Consider the following 23,006-nt stretch of genomic DNA (forward strand, 5'->3'; position numbering starts at 1 on the left):
GTTATGTTTCAGTTACAAAATTGGGATTATTATAACTGTGAGGCCTTCAGGCCAGCTGTTGGCCACGACCGTTCCCCCTTTTTGGTTTTAGATACAAAAAGCAGTATCATCCTCTGCAGGCACCTTGCAGACAGGATGACAAACACTGCACTATGTATGAAACATTCACAATGACACAAATAAAAAACCTCAACCTTTCCACCCAACTCAACAAGTCCAGCCTGTGATAATAGTTTCAGCCCGTGATATATCCCTGGTATATACAAGGATATATCCTGATATATCCCCCCTGACATACACAATGATATTGTATCATTGGAGATGTAACAATCATACCCAATTGTCAAATGGGATTACCAGCCATACAAACTCTCAAAGTGGCATGCCCCATACTTACTAAATTAAAAGTTAAAATTTCACAACTTTACAATTCAACCTTAGAATCACAAGAAAATAAACAATTTGTCTTAGTTTGGTTTTGTGGTTAATGTCCTTAAATAGACAAGAATCCTTAAATAAGTTGTCCCAGATCTCCACATAGCAGGTACACAAGTTGTTTAAATCACTACACCACAATGTCTGCTAGAGTGTCATCAGAAAGGTGCTGTTCAGGTTCCGAGCAGGGCGAACACACCTGGCTGGTACCCATCACATTCTGGTGTCCATGGAAACACAAGCTACCCTCACCCCCAAGTAAGATGATCCCATGAACCTATCCAAGAGATCTTAGTGATCGTATCTCTTACCATTACTTTGGGTTTAGGTGATTTGGTATCACAAAGTGATTTAATATTATTGGATTCTGGGAATTTTCTAGTATTATTAAGTGGTTCAGGGTATAAACAGCACTTGCCATTCTGCTCTCTGGGGATTCGCCACACATTCCCCTTTTCTGTTTATCAAGTATTCATTTTAAAGTGCCATGTGCATGTTCCACGATGGCTTGTCCTGTTGGTGAGTGGGGAATACCAGTGTGGCGTGATGTCGCTCTAATTAGGAACGGCTGGGTAGAGACGACACAGACTCTCAAGGAGTCAGATCAGGAGAATTCCTTAGTTTATTGCTTTAGCTTTGTTTTATAGATTAGTTCGTGGAAAATACAGAAAAGAAACTCTTATTGGTTAGTTAACTGCTACATCACCATCATTGGTCAGTGGTGTACACCACCTCCTGACTTTCTCCTGCAAGGAAAACAAGAGGACAGACAAACAGCACCTGGCAGTTGTTTTCTGTCTCTGAGGATTGTTTTGAAATCCTCCTATGAATTTCTCAGGCTAGCTCTCAGGCAGGATCGAGCTCTGTGTAGCCTGTAATACCTACAACAGGCACTCTGGTTCAGATTTAGCATCCATAGTGCGACACTCCCCAAAGTTGTAGGAATTGTCTCATGTTTTCTGAAATGTACGCAGGGCCATTGTCTGTTTTAATGGTATGAGGGATACCTAAAGCAGCCAAGGTTGATTTCCAGTGTGCGATGGTATCCCAACTGTAGCCTGTGTGGCTGATGAGAAGGTGTCATTTGAGACATGCATATATTTTAATCTGCCAGATGCAGGGATGTGTGTAACATCAGTTTGCCAAATTTGCAGAGCTCTCAGGTCACGGGGATTAAGTCCCATTTGCAGTGATGCAGTGTGGCCTTGGCAGTCAGCACAAGTATTGACTGTATTATGAGCCTCTGTGTTTCACAATAGAAATTACCTCTGTAGGGCTCAAACTCCTTGATGGAAGAAGGCATGTGATGCTTTTTGCACATGTAGGAATACGTGGTTGAGATGCTGTCCAGGCAGGGCTAGCCAGGTAATCTGAACAAACACTGCCCTCTGAGATGAAACCTGGCAAATTTTTTATTTGTGTGACTTCTAATACATAAGAGGTAATAAGGGCAAGTTCTGGCTTGGATGGAATGGCACAAAGCCCCTTAGGTCAAATAATTGTGCACTGTCTTTCTGTAATGCTTAGTAATATTCAGTAATATTTAAGGAAGTGTGAGAAAATCGTTGGAAAGCCATTTCATGGCTAGGAGACTGTGTTTAATACTTCCTTCTCATCACCACCAAAATGCTTTACAGCCCTGAGCCTCCACTTTCAGCAGTGACAAACCAATACCGTGCCAGAGAGGAGGAGGTGGTTCTGGTAAACAGTTTCTCCAGTTGGTCATACTTCCTTTACTGCTCAGCAAGCCCAGAGGTTGAAAATATATAGATGCATTAATAAAACCTAAGATTTTTCCAAACAGCACATGAGGGAGAAAAGAAAAAGTACACTTATTCTAGAAATACAAACCTTTTATATGGATTTTTAATTTCAATATTTGTTCTGTGATAAAAAGAAAATGTAGGCCAACAAAGGCCAGGATTATCAAAGAGCTCCCCTTTTCCTTCAGCTCTTTAAGGGCTTGTCAGTTTTTTATTGTACACTTACTCCTCTTTAGACTTCTACTGGTATTACTTAATTTTTTCTGCTGGCCTGTAGATAAATCTGTTGTCAGCCTGTCTGCATATGTCCATCAGATATGCACAGGGAATAAAATGGTTAGAACAGGAGACAAAGGGCTATTCCTTTACACTTGCCTGACAAAAATCAGATTCGCTGTACCGCTTACAGTGCCAGCAGGTTGAAGAATGCTTTCTATTTACAAATATTATTTGATCAAAGTATTAAGCTTGAAGAGGAACATGTGTTGTATGATGGATCTCTCTAAAGTGGGTAAAATAAGCTGTTGCACTTAGAAAAACATAATTTGCCAAATCTGATATTTTAAATATTCACAAGAAGGAAAATAAAAATTATGTAGAGAAAAAAAAATATGAAATTAAAACCACCCTTGAATATTTTGCATTTTTAAAGAGCCTTTCAATGACTGCTTTGTAAGGCCTACAACATGGAGACACCTGGAAGCTCTGCTTTATGAAGATCAACACATTGAAATTCACTGGACCTCCAGTGACTAAAACACCAATGTATTCTTTAAGTATAACTTTACAGGTGGAAGCTCCTCTCACTTCACCTGCAGCACTTAGTGGGTAAGATTCTATCAAAAGGTCACATAAATATGTTACAGTGGCATTCAGCTTTGTGCTTTCCTATTACTTTGTTTCCCTGCTTAATCAGCATTTGTAATGCACTTCTGCCACTTGGATAAACACAACACCCTGCAATAACACTGACCGTGATTGATATTTCCTCATATGGACTTGCTATTATGCAATTATTTATTTACAACATACTTATAAGAAATCATTATTTCATGCATGAACATCCCTAAATGGTCCCCATATGCAGCAGTAATTACTTATGATATTTTGAGGATTTAATATCTGCACTCAGCCAAGATGTGAGACAAAACTCAATTCAAGATACAAAAAATGACATCCTGAATTTGTCAGCTACTCTTAACTGATTGCAAACTACAATAACAAAAATACTAGCTAACAAAGTCAGACTATTCAAAGCTGTTGAATCTGAGGAAAATCGTGCATATCCATATACACTCCCACTGACAGACATTTAGAAAATAATTAACAGGGGTAAGTAAATGGTATAAATTAAGGGCCACTAACAAAGACACCAACAGGTTATCTACCCAGGAAAAGAAATCCATCATAAGGCTAATAATTTTGAGATTCTGAAAGTTTCTGATAAACTCTGAAGTTTTGAAATTTCAAGTTATCCTTACTTCCTTAGAACCGTATGATCTAGAATACATCTTCACCATTCTTAAGAGAGTAAACAAGGATACGTTTCTTTTTCAATAAATAGGTGGAAAATCCATTATCCTCAGAATAACCTAAGTCAGCAGTATTTAAGAAACCATAAGTACCTAATTCCATCATCTTGTTTTATATCCCCTTCCCCCAGCTTCTGGGGAGACAAGTGCTCATATCACATGCTACTTCTGGCCTTGTGAGTAGTTCAGTGCTCCACAGCCAAACCCTGCAACACCACAGATCTGAATGAAGAAAGCAGCCTCTTCCCAAGTATCTTCAGTGGGTGACAAGCCATTTGATTAATGCAGCTGTGTTTTCCCTTTCTTGAACCTCATATGTGACCCTGTCTGTAGTGGGACGTTACTGATTTTTACAGCTTCACGCGCATCCAGCAAAACATTCTGTCACATCCTGAACTGTAGTTTCACTTGTATTACCAATGGCACCATGAAGCATGCTGAGGGGAGCTAAGCACATGTTTGGGAATATGTCACAACCTTATGGGCTACCTCATGGGTGAGTAGGGATCTTGACCTTGGTTTCTAGGACTCCATAATGAACAAAAATATGGAGACTTTTATCCTCTAAATTTCTCTACCTTATTACAGGTTAGTACTACTAGCAAAAAAACAATAGCAAGTGGATGTGATTAATAAAATTGAGATGTACATATATCAAGCAATGACAATGATGTTAAGCAATCACGAACAGTATCAATCATTAGTATGGCAGAGAATAGCAGCAGCCAATTGTGTAGTAGCAAAGGAAGTTTATTTTATTGCAGATTACTACAAACATTAATAAATAACTTACAATAGATTATTTCTATGGGTATATAATACTAGCAAGTATCAAGTGAATTAGACAGATTTCAGAAGGGGCCAGACCATCCTAAGGGAGAGGACAAACTGACCCCGGAGGGCTACCCAGAGGTGGGAGAATAATCCCAAAACTGCTCCCAAAGGAAATAGAGTAAAATAATTATGCGATGTTCTCGCTTAGGAGATGATCTACATCACTGAGCCTGGAGTCAGCCAGACACCCCTGGTGTCCAAATGCTTGCTGAAAGTTTCCGTGGGATTTAACCTGTCGGGTGTGGTCCTGTCGCCCCTCAGCACCGGGAATGCTTTCACCTTCCATCCGCAGGCTGCTGGCCAGCCGATGATAACGTAGGCACGGGCACGGAAATCCTTTCAGCGTTGTTAAGATCTGCAATAGCTGCTAATTTTATCCGCTTCCAAAAGCTGATGGGATCACACGTAGAGATGTTAATCAATACCAAACTGCCAATGGCCGCGTCTTATCGTGGGACAGCAAGGGCGCTGTAACGCGACTCTCCCCACTGGGATACTGTGAGTCTGTTAATGAAAAAAACCCCTCGGGCTTCTCGAGCCCTAGCTGTGGATGCGACACGGTGTGGTGTCTCGTAGTGCACAGTGCCTGCAACCTTCCCCTCAATATTTCGGGTTCGAGCGCTGGCGACTCCGCACCAGAGCTCCCGGTGCCGAGCGCCGCTTCACTTCTGGGTTCCGCTCGCGCGCCGCCCAATCAACTGCGAGCAGGGGCGGGCCGAGCGGCGACTACCCAATCAACTGCGGGCAGGGGCGGGCCGGGCGGCAGTTGCCCAATCAACTGCGGGCAGGGGCGGAGCGAGCGGCGATACAAGGCGCGGCGTACAGAGATGGCTGCAGCAGCCGCAGGGTCAGTGTGCTCGGGCACTGCGCTTGCGCACCCGATGCTGAGGGCGGCGGCTCGGGTGGTAGCATGCATGGATAAAGCCATACATGATACAGGCGCTACCGATAGTGGCGGCTGGGGAGCTCTGCCGGCAATGCGGCAGGAGGAAGCCGCAGGAGTTCCGGATAATGGCCGTCCCTCCCTCAGCTTCTTGCCTGTCGTCCCAGCCCGTGCGCCTGAGGATGAACTCCGTCTCAGCTGCTTCCACGGCGGGCGGTGCCCGCGGCGTCTCCGCTGCGGCTTTCGCAGCAGTCCAGTCCATGATTCACAGTTATTTCTTTTTCCTCCGTGAAAACGCGCGTCCCCTTGTCTCCAGGGTCTGCCCACAAATCACAGCGGCGAATGGGCATGCCGAGGGAGGCTGTGTCGTAAACGCCGTCTCGCAGCCGAGCCACTCACCTCCGGGAGGCGGCGGTCCAAGCCCATCCATGCGGACGCGGGATGTGTGCGGCTGCAGCACACGCTGTTCAAATGGCCGTGCAGGAGCTGTCGGTGCAGGAGCAGGGCGCTCTGCTCCGGCACGAGCCGCGTGCCACTGAGGAGCGGTTTCGGGGCCAGCGCCATCCGGAGCAGTCCCGAGCACTTGTCCGACACAACGGCGCGGCAGCAGCCAGGTACGTCCGCGCAGGGTGCAGGCACGGCTTCAGCGCGATCGGCGTGCTCCGCTGGCCGTGCATCCCAGCACAGACCAGCAGCGTGGCTCTCTGCAGCCGCATGACGATCCCCGGGCGAGACGGCACGGGCCGGCAGCGCAACTCGGCCCGGTTGCTTCTTCCGACCTTCTCTTTCGGCGCCAGCTGCGGCGCCCATGCCTCCCGCTGCTGCTCCCGGTGCCCTGTCCTCGCTGCCAGCGCCGCCCCCACCGCCGTCCTCGCGTCATGCTCAGTTTTGTAACTGCCTTAATACGTCCACAAGTTTCTTTAAAAGAAGAGTCCATACCTTAATAAGCAGGTCTTCCTGCACCGAAGCCCACACTCAGATGTTTTTCCCAACAGCGTCTTCTACTCCAAAAACGAGGGGTCCAGACCCACGCAGCTTTCTCCACCGCCTTCTGCAGCTCTCTCCGCTGCTCCGCCGGGATTCCGCGGCTTTCCCCGCCGCTCTCCGCAGCCCTACAGGCTGCCGGCAGCAATCCCTGCTGCCCTCTGTCTCCCCACAATATCCGCGGCAGCTTGTTGCATCGCTTCGGTGGTCGCTCATTGTCGCTTTGGTGTTGGAGACAGGAATGTAACAAAACTCACCCCACTTCGTGCCAACAGGCGCCTTTGATTGAGTACAGTTCTGCTTAAATAGCTTTGAGGTCTGCGCGGTTAACTCTGATTGGCTGAACCAGTTGTTTCCCCCCCCCCCCCGGCCAACCAGCCAATAGCCGCTCGCGTCTCACCTGCTCCCCAATTGGTCGAGTTACATGATCAAGGCACTGGTTTAATTAGTTTTGTTTCAGTTATAAAATTGGGTTTAATTATAACTCTGAGACCTTCGGGCCAGCTGTTGGCCGCCACTGTTACAGAGTTTCCCACTAAGTGGGAAAGGACGTGGTGCTTCAGGAGTGACTGTGAATGTGCCTCTGGCCTCTCCTCAGCCAAGGTGCAAGGACCCCACAACATCATGCTGTTTGCTCAACACCCCTTTACTGTGGAAGGAAGTTTGAGCCTGCAATTCCCAGTGACTGAATGGGGACTGAAAGCTTGTTCTTGGCCTTAGGACCTTTCCAAAGTGCTTAGGGATATTGGAACAATATTTGGGTACCGGGGGTCTGAGCACTTAGGTGAATATTGAAGGTATTAAGCTTGAAGTTTCTTTTTAAATTTGTTTTTTCCCCCTCAGTGACAGTGTCCTGATGGAAACAAAATAAACTTGGTAGGATGGAGCCAATTCGTGTACCTGGTAATCTGCAGGTTGCCCTGCTGCTCCTTGGTAAAGCTTATTTTGGGGAACAGTCATAGGTCTGAAAGTAATGGAGGGATAGGCCCATGTGGAGAGGTACAGGCAGACAATGAATTTCTGCCATGGCACCTTGGTCTTGGCTGGCTTTCTACACTAAGCTCTGTCTTGGCTGGTTCTACAGAAAAGAATGCCAAATACAGTAAGTTATGAAATTACTGGCTTTTGGTTTGTAGGTTGGGATTGAATTGATATCTTGCTTGGAAGTGAGTGGCTCTGTCTCCATAGGCAAACAGCACCATGCAGTAGGAGCAGATATGCAGAGCAAAGAAGCAGTGAAGACCCAGACAGACTTCAGATTTCAAACCAGAAATACATCTGGTTCATTCTAATACCACGTGCAGGAAGTTTTTCAAGAAACTTCTTGTAGCAAATCAAGAGACCAAATATTTCATATTAAAAATGTCAACCTTTCAATTTATCAAGACTATTTCAAGGGGTTTTTTTGCCAAAACAAAGACTACAAAAAAACCTGGCATATGAGACATTTCAATGCTATTGGAGGTGTTTGGGTTTTTTGTTTCCAATCATTGCAGCTGAAATTTTGTTCAACGCTTATTGAGGTAATTGGGCACTCTATTTAAACCTGCTTGTGTCGTTCTTGTTATAGTTTCAAAGAGGTTTATACATGAAATTGATCTCTGTATAACCATTTAAAAACATACTATTATACCTATTGCTGCCTGCACAACAGAAAGGAAAAAAAATCCAGTGCTGATTCAACTTTCTTGTCCCAGCTCTTCTAGTGTATGACTAGAGAATTAGTCATGACATATCTGTCTTGGCTGCAGGAAACTGGGAGAGGAGGCAGCAACACAGACATCTGGGAGCTGAGTTAAAAATTAGGGATCGCACTCAGGGGACCAGCCTAGCTGCAATGAAAGGAGTGTGTGAGGCTTGTGCAAAAGTGGTTTTTAGTGTAGTAAGCTTCAGACTCTGAGGGCTTTGGATATTTTAAGTGATGAAGGTGGGGAGGAAACATATGACAAGGAAAGTTTATAGTCCATGATACTAATTGTGGAGTAGTTTGTCAGTCAAGCATCAGGAATAAAGCAGCCATCAGCAAATAGCTACTGGCAATTAAACAAATTGTAATATGCTGTTTTCATATAAAAAAAAATAATCTGTACATACACCTTGCCTTCCTATTCTAACCTGGGTTCCTGGGAATCTTCCTGGGTTCTTATTTTAGTCTGCCTTTAGGAAACAAGAACAACACAGATTTGAAGATTTCTTTTATAGATTCCCGTACCTGAAAAATCTAAGCTGATTTTTGGGCAGATGAAAAATATTGCTAAAAAGAATTGAGTCTTATGGAACGTTGTCAGTGTTCATTTGGGTTTTTTTAAAAATATGAAATCAGAAAGGTTTCGGAGTTAGCAGGATACCAGATAGTTTTCAGCTGTCTATTCAGGTGTCTCTTTTCAGAAGAGAGGCAGTGTCAGACAGCCAGAAGTTTGTCTGGACTTTCTCTGGGCTTGGAAGAGGTGTGCAGTGATTTGTAAATATGGGTATGGAGAGCAGCCCTTAGGATTATGAAACATCTGGGAAAACCTATGTGTGACCAACTCATTTTCCCTTGTGATTTTCCAGGTTCCAGAATCTGCTGTGGTCCCGAAAAGCCTTTGTGGACAGCGTGAAGGTCTATAACCACAGCTACATCTACATGCCAGCCTTCTCCATGAAAACAGGGACAGGACCCTCCCTCCGCGTCTACTACACCCTGGAGGATTTCGGTGCCAAGCAGGCAGTCCTTTTTGCCAACCCCAACTTCCTGCGGGACATCAGCAAGTTCTGGAAGAGCAAAGGTATTCACGCCAAGCGCCTTTCCACGGGACTTTTCCTGGTCAGCGCTGCCCTTGGTCTGTGTGAGGAAGTAACAATTTACGGCTTCTGGCCGTTCTCAGTGGACCTGCACGGCAAGTTTATCAGCCATCATTACTATGACAATGTCCTGCCTGACTCCGGATTCCATGCCATGCCGGAGGAATTTCTACAGCTTTGGTTTCTTCATAAAAGTGGGGTACTGAGAATGCAGCTAGAACCATGTGAGGACCCTCTAATCCAGCCTTCAGCCTGAGAATCATAGGAATCAATTTGGGAGATGCAGTAGTTTTTACTTTCCATGCTCTCCAGCAGAGAGTTCTGTTTTATGTCGGTTGTTTTTAAAGGGATCTGCATGGACCATAAAAATGCTACTTGAAGGCCAAATGGAATATGTCCTTATTTAGTGCTTTATGGAACTGGGAGGGGATGAAATGTATCTCTCCATCAAGTCCATTCAGCAGCAGTGGGAAAACAATGTCAGAAGCAGCACAGCTGAACTTTCCAGGGACGTTTTTAAGTGACAAGTGTAAAAAGGGCATTAAGGCTCAGAGAGTCACCAGGCCACTCATAAGCTTTTGCTAACAGTGCCAAATATGACTATCTGTTCCAAATTCCATTTCATTCCAGATCAGCACCCTGTAGAACTTTCCTTTCTCCTTGCTTATTTCCTCTGTTTGTGTGTGTGTAGGACAGCATGTGTGTGTCATTGAATCTTTGTTTATTTTCCTTTTATTCTTTTTTTTTTTTTTTAAATGTGTCACTCCCCCTCCCCCCAAGAGGAAGGGGAAGGAAGGGCTTAAAAGCCCAAGGAGCTGAGTACCATCAGCTCTCTGAAGACTCTTGGGACAGTGCTAAGGTGCTAAGAATCTGGTTAGAATGTCATAGGAATGCCTTGCTACTGGGGATGGATAGACCTATGTGTTGTAGGTTTTATCAGGATAGTTCAGGTCATTGCACTCACAGCTATGCCAGTGCTGTACTGTGGGCAAGAGCTGGTTAAGCAAACTGGTCTGAAAAGAAAACATGTTATAAAACCAGCAGTGAAGTGCAGCCTGATTTCAGTGACCTGCTGCAAGATTTCCACAGTGACTTTCATAGCAGGGATGGTTCCTGACCTGTTTTGCTGTCCAGCCTTAGGGATTAATTCTGTATTCATTTGGACTCCAGATGTTCATGGACTGTTGAGGGTATTTGAAGGGTTCAGTGGAATGCAGAATGAGGTTCTTCATGTGCTTATAGGAAAATTACAGAAATGAATGTGTCATTTAAAATTAGTCAAAGCTTCAAAAATTGTTTCTCTGTGTGTGACTTGCTCTTCTGCTTGGATTGTAACGTTAGCCTTAAAGACTTGTACTTCTCACATGAGATTGTCTCTGCTTAAAGAGAGTCTGGGAAATAAAACAGCCTTTGGGAGCACTGAAAAGCTGCAGAGCCAGCATGAAAAAGGAAAAAATAGAAGGGCATGCCTGATGTAAGGCAGCCCTGCTCATAGTGGTGAATTCTGTCAGTGTGCACAGTGCCTGAAGGACTGTTTTATTTTGGGTTATTACTTGGGCAGCAGATGGTCCTCTCACCATGGTAATGACAAATTGTTTTGTTTGTTTGCTTTGGTTTAGTGCTGAAGGACAAGAGGAGAATCCCAGCTCAGTCTGCAGTGTAATTTAATCTGCAAGATGTTACCACCATTAACTTGAAAAATCCATATCACTGTTCTCTTTCTTATTACTGAAAATCTAGTCAAGGTGTTGGAACAACAAAACTGTCATCAACTTTCCACAAGAATTTCCTGTGCTGTTCTATCTCCGAAGTTCTATTATTTGGGGGGATGTGTTTTCTCAAGTGTTAAGGTCTCTCCTTGTACACTACCAGCTGCAAATTCTGTAGATATAAACAATTTTTTAAAAAAGCTAAATCCATGGCTCTTCCTTAAATATGAATAGTTCAATTCTTTGTGTAGGAAACTGGGGGAAAAATAGTCATGTTTTTCTTTTTAAACCTATGTTTCATAATAAAAATTTTCTTTTGGAATATGGATATTCCAAGCATAAAGTGGGCACTGTTTCATAGGATTACAGGGCAATGCTAAAGGGTAATGTGGGGATTTTTGAGTTTTAGTTAGTGTTCTGATAGAATCTGAATGTACCTCATAGCCCATGTTGTCTTTTTCCATGCTTTAATTGAAAGTACAGTCAGCACACTGATGGAACATCACTTGATAAATAATTTAATTTCATTAGTGCATTATCTATGATGGGGGGACTCGGTGAGGAAGGATTTAAAAGTAAAATATTTTCCTTACTGCTTGTTGTGGCAGGATTTGACTGAGCTGCCTTTCTTGGAGACAAAGAGGTGCCTGATTGGTTTTTATTGAGTGCATCAAGTTTGCGCTTTTTAGTGCTTTATAGATTTCATTATCTGTGGAAACAACAATTGGAATATGATGTACTAAAAAAGGCACTTCAGCAGGATGCCAGCATTTCCTTGTGAGGGAACCAGGAGAGTAGGGGGAACTGCCTCTTTGCTGGTCATTTTTTGGTATCTTTACCAGTACTTAGAAATTTACTTCTGAACCTCTCTTACAGCTCTCCAACCCCTTTGTAATTATGTGTTCCATGTGTTGGGAAAATAATGGGATAAGAAGAAAAAGCATTTTTATACGAAAACTCTGTCCAGTGTTTCATAAGATCTGGCTTGTTCATGTTAAACCAGTGCCCTGGATATCTGGAGGTGTTGTATTCCCCACCTCTGTAAGACTCAGCCTGAGGCCTTCTGGTGTCTGCAGTCCTGATGTTTGCTAGGAGATAACTACCAAGGAATTACAGGAGCAGGAGAGACCCAGTCTGTGTGTGATGTGTGGTTGATACTGGAGAAATCTATAATTCTGGCTCTGTTCACATTTATATATAGTGAGTAAAACTGGCATACACAGTACAAAGGCAACCACATTCGATGAGCAAGTAATGGCTTCAAGAGTAAACAATTTTCTTTAACTTCCAGAAAACTGGAAATTGATAAAAGGAGAGAAACAAAAATAAATGCCACTTTTGGGAGGCAAAATCTGGTTTAGCTGACTTGCCAGTCCATGGAAACACAAACCAAGAATCAGCCTTTTGCCCAGCAGGTAAAAAGGGATGCAGGAGAGCACTGCAAGTCTTTCATGGCCAGAACAGTCAGAAAGACAAAACCAAGCAGCTGGGAGCATAAGAGTGGCTGTTACCTGACAGAAATGTTGGGAGTGAAGGCTCTCCATCCATGTGGGTTGTGGATCTCGCCTTGTGGATGTCTCAGAAGAGGGCAATTCATGTGTAGGATCACTCATATGAAATACAGCATTGCATGGAAGGGCCTGAGAGTTTATCCACTTTTGGGAGAGAGGTCTTTTCTAGTGTTGCTATATTTTTAGTGAAGTCTTTTGAAATCTTTATTAGTGAAATTCCCTCCTGCAGCACTTCTATTTTCACTGCCAGTCCCTGAATTTCCCTGATAGTGTAGCTAAAGCTGCACAAATCTGCCAGGTTGAAAGCTACTGCAGTTCATCTTCAAAAAAAATACTGGTTCAGACTGGCCAAATGATTTGTTAATATTCATAGTTACTGATTTTATCATAGAGCTGACAAGGGACAGAAATGCTGGAATATTGCTCTACCTGCATAGGAATCATTGTCCCATGTTTGTAAGGAGAATAAATTAAATACCTTTACAAGAAAGGTATGCACTGAAATCCCTCTTGATACAATCTTTTTGGGGCTGTTTATGTTCTTGAGGAAATCAAGACCAATTTTTGAGCTTCTGACAAAACTATAAAACTTTCCCTCTTTGTTGATTAGGAAGCCTATTGGAGCTCTTTCTAGATCAGACAAGCAAAACAGCAACCAGCAAAGCAAAATCCTAGAGAAGGGATTGAGAGGTGTGCTCATGAGAATAAAAACATCTCTAATTTTGGCACAGACTTTGTTACAGTGCTAAGAACTCTTGCTTATGAATTTTGTATTTTTATATTTTTGGTGGAATGAAGATAACAAGTTTGGTGTGAGGCAGCTAGTAAAGTCAAAGGTCTAAGCCTTTGGAAATACGGAAATATTTGGGGTTTTTTTGACTACTTTCATCTTTTTGTTATTTTTCTCAAAATTCATGTTGTTATCTAGGCAGCTGAGTTAGCACCTCTGTGAGAGCTGAAACTAAGCAAAGCATCTTCTTTTTGGAACTCAGTGTCCTGAAATGTGGTACTTATGGAAAACCATTCCTGGAAACAGCTTCCTGAATACTAACTTAATATCGAGCTCACCCTTGCCCTTAAGGCCTAAGGGAACTTTTGATCTAGAAGTGAGGAAAATGAAGGAGGTGACAGCAATCTCACCATTTGCTGCCTCTCTGATTCTTCTTCAGCTTAATAGATTAGTAAGTGTTGGAAGAAGTCCAGGTAATAGGAAGGACAAGCTGTTCTTTCCTGTCACTCACATCATAACACAGATATAAAATGAATTAACCAGCCACCATCTTGAACCATGGCCTCCTTCAAAAACTCATATGGTGGAGTTTGCATTAGCTGATACTTCCAAGTAAGCAAAATTCATCAGGCTTTGTCCAGAAATGCTTATTCCCCACCTCCATGACTGTTTCAGGGGTATTCTGGGTACTGTAGCTGTCCTAGTGTGCAGTGACCTCCTCTTAACATGGACTTCTGTTTCTGCCCCTAGCCATCGTCCTAAAGGATCTGTCTTCGCTGTCCTTCCAGATCACCATTCCCTTTGGGGATAGAAGTGTGATTTTTAAAAATCCAGCCATAAGGCAGCTAGTATGTTTTGTTGTTTGAACAAGCTTTTCTTTTAAACTGCTGACATATCCACTAAGAGTTCAAAATAACTCCAAGTAAAAAAAACCAAATCAGTTTCAGCCAGGTGTTGGTAATTCCCTCACTGGAGAAGAGAAAGAGGATAGAAGAAGGATATGTTTTTCAGTGCAATCGTTGTAAAATAATATCTGTGTCCTTGAATTTCCATGTTTTAGCTTTTGGAATCTATCATATGTTTGACTTTTTTGTAGTTTCTGAACAGAACAATTAGTAAAAGACTTGGAGTTCTTTCTATTAAATATTAACAAATTTGTTTCCGTAAGTGGAATGCAAAGAGCCAACATGAGGCTTAACCTCCTATGCTCTCTGGCTGATAATTTTTTGGCAGCAGTGAGAATTTAAACAGCTACTCATTCTTCCCTGATTATTCATTTCCATCAGTTTTTATTGCAGCAGGCTGAGCCCTCGTGTATTCAGGCTCTTCAGCTTAATGCATGTGCTTTAGAATGAATTCCACTCTGCTTTTCAACTGTTATGGTGGGGGTAAAAAGAGTGTTGCTAATTGAAAATGCTTGGTTGAGTGCAGCCAGGAGAGAGGCACTGCCAGATTCAGGCTTCTTCTGACCATTCTGAATTCTCTGCAAGACTGTGAAAACACTCCAGCTGTGGCTGTGAGGCTCAGCTGTGCAAGACAGAGCAGGAGCTGGAGCTTTTTCCCTGGTGGAAAAGGCTGATTGCTCCTTGTGGCCACTGCTGTGGCTTTGCCCAGTGCCCACCTGACTGGGCTCAGGACCAGGGGATGCAGTTCCATGACCAGCTTGTGATCCCAGATAATTACCCATGGCACGTTAAACCCTGTCCTGCTTCACAGTCAGGAGTTCTGGGCTTACTGGAAATGATGGTAGCTCATCCCTTTGGAGACAAGCTGCTTCTAGCAGCACTTGAAATCCCTGGCAAGTCTCAGGAAGGCCTATTAAAGCTGCATTTTTAATTATTGACTGTGTACTCCCTCTGCTGTGGAGGGGGTCAGCTTTCTGCTGAGATGAATATTTATCCTGTCTGGGACCCTCTAAGGCAAGGGAACCTTTAGCACTCCAACCATGTGGAATTTACTGTGTTATTTGATATCTTCACCTACCAAGTTAAACCCTTTTTCCCTCCCCCTTTGTCCTGGATTTAACTCCTGTGAGTGAATCCAGAGTGAGTTAAAAAAAGCAGCGCCACTAGGAATTGTTCTCTGGGTTTATGAATTAGATGGTGTTCAGTAAAACACTGGAGTGCCTTTTGGACAGTTCCTTCTGATTTCTAATTGTATATTCAATTAATTGTTTCAGTCAGATGGGACCCATAGCAGAGATGAGTTGCATCATTTTCTGTTTACTGGAAGAAAACAATTACAGAATTACATTTCAAGCTGAATTCTTACCAACAACTTAAGGGATCTTCCTTCTGCAGGCAGCTTTGTTATTGTGTGATTATCTTGATATTAAATGAAAATTCTTCACTGAAAATAAATGTATAATCTGGAGTACCGAGACACCAATTTGTCTCTACTCAGATATCTCCAACAAAGAATTTGGTGTTCTGCAAAAGTGCCATAATCACAACTTTTTTTTCTTCTGTGCATATGGTTTTTTAGGAAATGCTTGATTTTTTATTTTTATTTTTTTTATAAACCCTCCATGTGCTGAAAATAAACACTCCTTCTTCAGGAACACAAGTTTCTTTTTGGGTAGCCATCGTACGCAGAGTAAAACTTCCAGAAGATAATCCAGTTTTCAGGAAAATGCTCGTTTGGAGTAGTCTGGCAGGACTCCTTTGAGCATGTGACTCCTGCCTCTTGAGCTGTGAAGTTTGGGCAGATGATACAGAGTGTGCTGCACTGACAGGAAAAAAAAAAAAAAAAAGATATTTTAGCCACAGCCTCTGCCTGTTTGATGTCTCCCACTGCTGAATGATATTTCTTCGTTCTGTGAAGGCCCTGCAAGGACTCTGATCGTACATATCAATCATGTTGACTGGTTTTAAAGGCCTGGACTTTGTATTGAAAACTAAATGAGCATGGAGATGCCTGGAAATTATGTCCTTCAGTGTATTATCATTTGGACACTGCATGGTTTGGCCTGTTACAAAACATATACATAAAAATAATTTTATCTGAGTATTCAAAAGCCATCTTGAGTATGAGACTTGCATATCACTGGAAGGTGACTTCCTGATGCTGCAGAGTGCAAAAACCACTGTGGTTTTATTTCTATCAATAATGAAATGCCCATTGAAGTAATACTGGATTAAGTCAGCTTTCAGTGCTCTTGAAACTACCACTCCATAAGCATTTCCAATAAATGTTCCATGCAAAGGCAGAAACAGGAGATTTTTTTTCTTGTTCATACATGTCACCTTGCATTGAAAATGGAGCAGAAAGTCAGTCAGAGCTCTCAGCCTTTTCAGAGGTCTCTAGAGACTCCCTAAATAATACATAGGCACACAGTTACACAAATATAAGAAAAATAGCCTGAAGTTTATACTCAGATGCTGGTTAGTATCTTGAAGAATTACTTTAAAATCATTTAGAGGAAAAAAACTGCAAAAATTTTTCATGTGAAAAATATCCCCTATTTTTTTTTTCTCCTAAAATGCACTAAAAACTAAAGAAACCATGCTAAAAGATATGTGAATTTCTCCTGGTTTCCAGCTTATTCTGACTTCTAGCTTTGTATTCAAGTCCATACTTCTGCAAAGCTTCCAATTCTAGATTGTCCCATAGACCTAAAAAAACACCCGTTATACTCCAGATGTAGTCCAAAAAAAAGGGAAAAAAACAAGCTCAGGACAGAGGTTCAGCTCTTCTGAAATCTGTGACTGTTTATGTGCTGCCATTAGTGGTGGTGGCCAAAGAAGTAGACGAAGATCAGAAAGGAGATAAAAGCACAAAAGGACACAGTATTTCTGGTAAAGGGATGGAAACATAGGTTTAAATGCTTTGAACCCCAAGTTGTTAGTGTTAGGTCTTTATTCTTTTGCTTCTCTTTCCCTCGGTACTTCTTGTATGGGGTGAGACTTGCTGTGTTCACAAGCTGCTTAAAATTTTCTCTGCACTACATTGAACTTTCCTCTGGCTTTAAACCTAAAAAATTAATAGAGGGACAAAAACCACTTCAGGTTTATCAATATTTGTATGCAACATGTTACATCTTCCTAGTACTAGTTACTCTATTAACTCATAATTAAATGAAGTAGTGGAAACTACTGCTTATCCCAGAGTTTTGAAGTCTTTCTTCCTGTAGTGATTTCTCTGTCAGGTGAATGGAGATTACTTTTAGCTCAGATGTTGTGAGAATTAATTAACTCATGCTTGGGAATTAAAGTGAAAAAAACTTCAGAAATTTTATTAAGGTTATCTGTTTTGAACAGTGAAAACAAGCAAATGAGCTATCCTTTTTATCTGAGTGAAATTATGCTTTTGTGTTAAAATTCTCCCCCATTGTTAGGAAGTACAATAGGAACATTACATCCAGGGAGCACCTGGATTGCAAGAAAGGGAAAAGCTGTGGATTTTTAATGAGAAAATAAGGTTTTCTCCTCTCTGCCTTCAATTTATAAACCGGATTCTCTGCTCTCTTTCACTGTTCTGACTCTATCAAATCAATAGAATTGCCTGGATTTTAACCAGTTGACTGTTCTCAAACCTGAGGGAATTCATCCTGCGAAAATTCTAAGTTATTTTAAAGCACTGCCAGATTATGATATTTAGTTAAAGTATCATAATTCTGTAATTTATTATGTAATCTACCAATCTATTTTTCCCAATGAGTACAGACCTTGAGCTGTTTATGCTGTTTGTTGGTTCCTTTTGTAAGGCAAATATCTCATTGCATTTCAAACTTCTGCTGCATGAAAGTGTCCCAGATTGGAATGAAATCATGATCTGTGTCACCTCCTTGTTTCATGGAAGTGATCCATGAGCTCTTCAATTTGTCAAGTGTATTGGATGAGCCAAGTGAAAATGAAAAAAGGATTTTTCTACACTGGGAAGCTTCACCATTCACTGGCTGTAACTAGGAATTAGATGTCCTCAAGTAATTTATTATTCTTGATGGATCTGATGTCTGCAAATAATTTTGTTATCAATAGCAAATCACATAATTTTGTTAGATTTTATTGATGGAATGGGATGATCTTTTCCCCCTGCTTTTCAACTGCAATTCTTTTCTGATAGTATTTGCAAGGAAGAAGTTCCTATTTCTTCTCTCTTGTTTTGTAAATGACAATTTATATCAAAGGCATTACTCTAATCTCAAATGCTGGTTTTCTTAAAAAAGTTGGTCTTATGCTTTTTTCTGTTTTGTACACAATATTTTTTTTCATAACAGTACCTATGTTTTCAGTGATAAAATCTCAACAAGTTATTTTTCTCTTTAAAAACTGATTTTCTGGCTTTCATAAACCCCAGTTTATGAAACTGTCAGGTGTCTTTGGGTTTTATCCTAAACTGAACATAATCACATTTTGAATCTTTGGTATATCTGAGTACACTCATACTCAATGAGCTGTTTCAATAAAATAGAAATTTATTTCCAATATAGCTTTCAACTTCAGTTAAGAACAAGGAGTTTTCTCCTTAATAAAGGCCTGTAACTGCCATACTGATGGCTTAAAGAACCTAGAAAGAAAACAACACATTTTTGAGATAATATTAGTATAGGAGGTAATAAAAAAGGCTGGTCCTTATTGGAGGCCTGCAGGGGCAGTCATGGAAAATATTCACAAAATGCCCATGCCCCCACACAGGGTGAATACAGTTTTATAAGTTTAGCAAATTAGCATAATTGACAAAAATCACCAAATTGCCATAAGGCAATTTCCCCCAGTTCAACCCTCTGAATCTTGTCCCCTCCACCCTTAGAAGGAAACTGAACTTTGTTTATAAAAATACATCTTGAAGAGCTGGTCTCAACCTTGGTTTTAGGGAGAACCAAGATAGGATAGGGGCCTTGGAATGTGTTTTGTGTTTCTGCCTATCAGGGCAGGGAAAAGTACTGGGGAAGCTAGCTAAAATACAATATTAGGCTGCAGAACTACAAATAGATGTGTAAAGACTACAGAGAATATATATAAAAGGAAAAAGGCAAAAATCGATTAGGCATAATTTCCCCCCATTTTTAGAGACTAACAAGACTCTACCTTGTCTAGTCTCTACTCCATATTTAACCACACCACATCATACAGCAGCTATTATTTAAATAATAACTACAGATATAAGTAATATAAACAATTCCTTTTATCCAGACCCAATTCTGTAACCATGAGGTGAGAGTGTCAAATATATATTCAAAGTTCAGTGGGCCTTTTGAAAGCTACCTGATGTAGAATTTGAGTTTGCTTTCAAATTTCAACCAAATCCTTAATAATTCTTTCCCGCTGATCTACATGAGAACAACAACTAGTGTTAATGATTTTGCAGCTAGTAGGAAATTGAGAGTCATTCCAGACAAATCATGGACTTCTTGTAAGGCTGAAATTGCATCTGAAATTTGCTTTTTAATATGTTCAAGAATCCTTGCTGTGATCAAATACTATGTTTGGAATTACAGCTCCACAGGCCCAATCTTTATCTAGGGGCAAAACTTAGCAGACCTCGTTTTCACATATTCAATACCACCCTGACAAGTTGTTCTTATGAAGAAATTTTGGATAAATTTTGGACTAAAACCACATGCAAATTTTGGGACCAAATCTGAGCCATGGTTACCAACTGTTCATGTAACAGGCACAAAAGAACCATATAAATATAATCCTCTGTTTTCCAGTTGTTTTGGGAGAGAGGTCTCTTAACTTTTGAGCAGTGAATTCAGGGTTCCCTGTCAGCAACCCTGGCATGAGTGAGAGTAGTCAGGACTTTGAATGTTCCTCTCCACTTAATTTGCAAAGGTAACTGTCCCACCATTTAGCATAGACCCACTCTCCAGACTGGAGTGCGTGCACAGATGCGTCCAGTCCTGTTGGTCAGGGTAAAATGAATAATCTCTGGACCTTCTGCAAAGTGGATCTTAAAATTAACCCATAACCACTAACCTTTACCTCAAATAATAAAAAAAAATCTGCATCAATACAAGTATTTTTTATTTTCATTTTATGTCTTATGGAAGTTACAAGGACTACTAAACCTTTTTGTTTCTTACACATACCAGACACCTGGTTTTAACCTGTGTTTATGCTGTTTCCATCTGGCTGTTTCCAAAAGCTCCAGAGAAAAACAAGCAAACAAAGACACCAAGGAAATGAAAGGTGCCTTGCTGTGATGTTTATCTAGAGTGGTACATTGCTCTTTTAATGAACTGTGAAATGTAGCATGTGGATGATGATGAATGGAAAAACATGCATGTGTTTTTATTTGAATGTTGTGTCCCTGAGATGGATTATTAGTATGAGCTCTGTAGTGTAAAAATACTGAAAAGAGAAGGGAAGAGAAATGGAAAGATACTTTTAGCAGGTTTTGCAGTGAACCACGTTCCCTTCTGACTGTTTTTCCTTCTGAGACTCAGATCTGGTAACGTGGCCCTTACCATTAGGATGGTAATAGAAAAACTGCTCTGTTCCTAAAGTTAAATCTGGTTCTTTCCAGCACTGTAAGGGACAATCTGTTTGTATTTCCAGCATATCTCATTTATTCCCAGGCATGGGCTCACGGGGCTGCACTGGCTGGGAGATCAGTCAGGCTCACTAGTGAAGCCATGCTGCATGTTTCCTGCCCACATCCCACATCCCACATCCCACATCCTGCATCCAATAGTCTGTGCCTGTGCCAGGAGATAAGTGACTGTGGTTTGTTACATTTTGCTGCTTATGGCTAGAAGATGAAGTGAAAACTAAAACTGTGAATTCCCTTCCATCTCTTGCAGACACAGCCACAGCTTGGGCAAGTTTTGTGCTTGACCAGAACAGAAATGGGCTGTGCAAAGGTTTTTCAAAATTGTCAATTTTGCATTTACCTCACTGAGGTATTTACAAGAAGTCGGTGATTTCACAAGGCATCAATATTTGTTGTTGGAGTTGCAGTCATCTTAAACATCCGCTCAGCCAGGGGACCAGTGAATATCACTGGGGTTATCCCAACTCCCTGGTTTTACTTTGGGAACAAACTATGTTATCTGAAGGCAAGCAGCCCAGGAAGCACTACTTGAAAGCTTCTGTTTGCTTCTCCCTGTAGTTGCAAGGTCCCAGCTGTCACCTTCCGTGACCTATCATCTGTAGAGTGCTCAAGAAAGCAGTGCTTGGATCAGTGGTGCTACCAAAACTTGAACAGGTGTTGGGAAGGAGCTCAGTGTTTGGATAAAACAAGCTGATTTGGGATCAGTGGTTTACAGGAATGCTGGTATGCAAAGCCCTGGCAGGACAGACAGTTTCTCCTGGCTCTTTACAGACTGGGCACAGTTGCCATTTTTGCTCTCTCACACCATATTCCCAAAGGAGCCATGTGATGTGGGATGTCAGTGTTAGCTGTTAAATTCTAGTACTTTCATTTGCATTCCTTCTTCTCTTGCCCAATTAATTGAAAAAATGTGATGGTAATGTGGTAGTTTGATGTCTTGAGGTGATTTTAAAGTAGATATGCAAACCATTATGCCTTGAGATTGCATAATTCCATGAATTTGTTTTACCTCCAGTGCCCAGCATGTAATACTCATTGTCTCATTTCTGATGTGTGTAAGCTTTACAGGCTGGATATCGTGTCCAAATGACAGGAGCACTTGGGTGAACATCTCAAATCATTGGTTTTTTGGCATGTTCAGGGGCAAAGATACTAGTGTGGAGTGTGTTAAACATCCCAAAGCGTGGTATTGTTCTGAGTCTTGTGATTAGGGCTTCAATCTAATTCCCTCTCCAATGTAGCAAATGTTTGCTGTCAGCCAACACTATTCCAAGGACTAAAGGAATCTCTTTCTTTGCCCTGCAATAATGTATTTTCTATGATTATGTCAGTAGAATTTGTTCATTTTTCAAGTACTGTGCAGTGCTTCTTTGAAGAATGTCCCTTTTTCAGGTGGTTTCATGGTGACCGTACCCCAAAATGTCTAGATGTCTCTCAATAGCAAAAATTGCTTTGTTATTGAATGTATTATTTATTAACAGTATCTTGTCTTTTTCTAGTTGCATTTTACAAAATGTGCCACAAGCATCTTACGTGATTTTTATAAGGAAAGTCTTATTTATAATGTTGTGCAAGTGGATGGAAACAAATAATGATTTTATAGTAGCCCATGCCTTTTTTCATAGCTGCAAAGTTTTAATGAGCATGATCAGAAGGGACAGGCTCATTGTTTAATTTAATTTTGATGAAGCTTTTCAAAACTATTATGTTATTCATTATTTGAAATTAATTATCTTAACAAATAAATATTACCATTTTAAGAAATTAAGAGTATTTGCGGGGCTTCTTTTTCTTCTCTGTTCCTTGCTCTCTAACCCAGTATGTCCAAACAATCAAGGTAATTTCCTGTTCTCATTTACCTTTTAAACCTCCCCACCTTAGCCCCCTTTAAAAACAATGAGGATAAAGGGTCAGATAATCCTGGCCACTGCAGGGACAGTTGGAGCAGGATTCCTCAGCCTGGTAGGTACCAAAAAGCATTTCTTTGCCATTTCTGATCATTCCTTTACTTTGCCTTGCTTCTCCATGCCTTGCATTGCCTTGCTGCCCCCTCTGTAGCCTTCCCTTGGCCTTCCTTCCCTCCATTATCTTGCATTGACTTGCTCATCCAACCCCTGCCATGACTTCCCAACTCATTTGTCCAAGTCCAGCCTTGACTTTCCTCATCCTTCTAGGACTTACTCCCTTTCCTAGCTCTCACTTGCCTTGCCTTGCCCTTGAATGCATTCCTTGCCTTGCATTACCTTGCTCACCCCTCCTCACCTAGCATGTAATACCCTTTTTCTCCTGGCATTTCCTTGATTTTCCTTGACCTTGCTACTCCTCTTACAACTCTGAAACCCTT

General features: G+C 41.6%; 1 protein-coding gene across 1 annotated transcript in view; it reads left to right on the top strand.

Annotated features, from left to right (window-relative positions):
• ST8SIA1 (ST8 alpha-N-acetyl-neuraminide alpha-2,8-sialyltransferase 1) overlaps positions 1-22,426 on the top strand; it is a 133,913-nt gene extending 111,487 nt beyond the window's left edge. The window contains exon 5 of the mRNA XM_005526989.3: positions 8,985-22,426. Within this exon, the coding sequence (XP_005527046.3) occupies positions 8,985-9,471 (487 nt within the window). The 3' untranslated portion in view covers positions 9,472-22,426. The remainder of the gene's footprint in view (positions 1-8,984) is intronic.
• The last annotated feature ends 580 nt before the right edge of the window (positions 22,427-23,006 follow it).

Source organism: Pseudopodoces humilis, chromosome 5 (assembly GCF_049639895.1).
Source record: "Pseudopodoces humilis isolate 2021_Gansu_Grassland_sample_001 chromosome 5, ASM4963989v1, whole genome shotgun sequence".
Taxonomy (NCBI): domain Eukaryota; kingdom Metazoa; phylum Chordata; class Aves; order Passeriformes; family Paridae; genus Pseudopodoces; species Pseudopodoces humilis.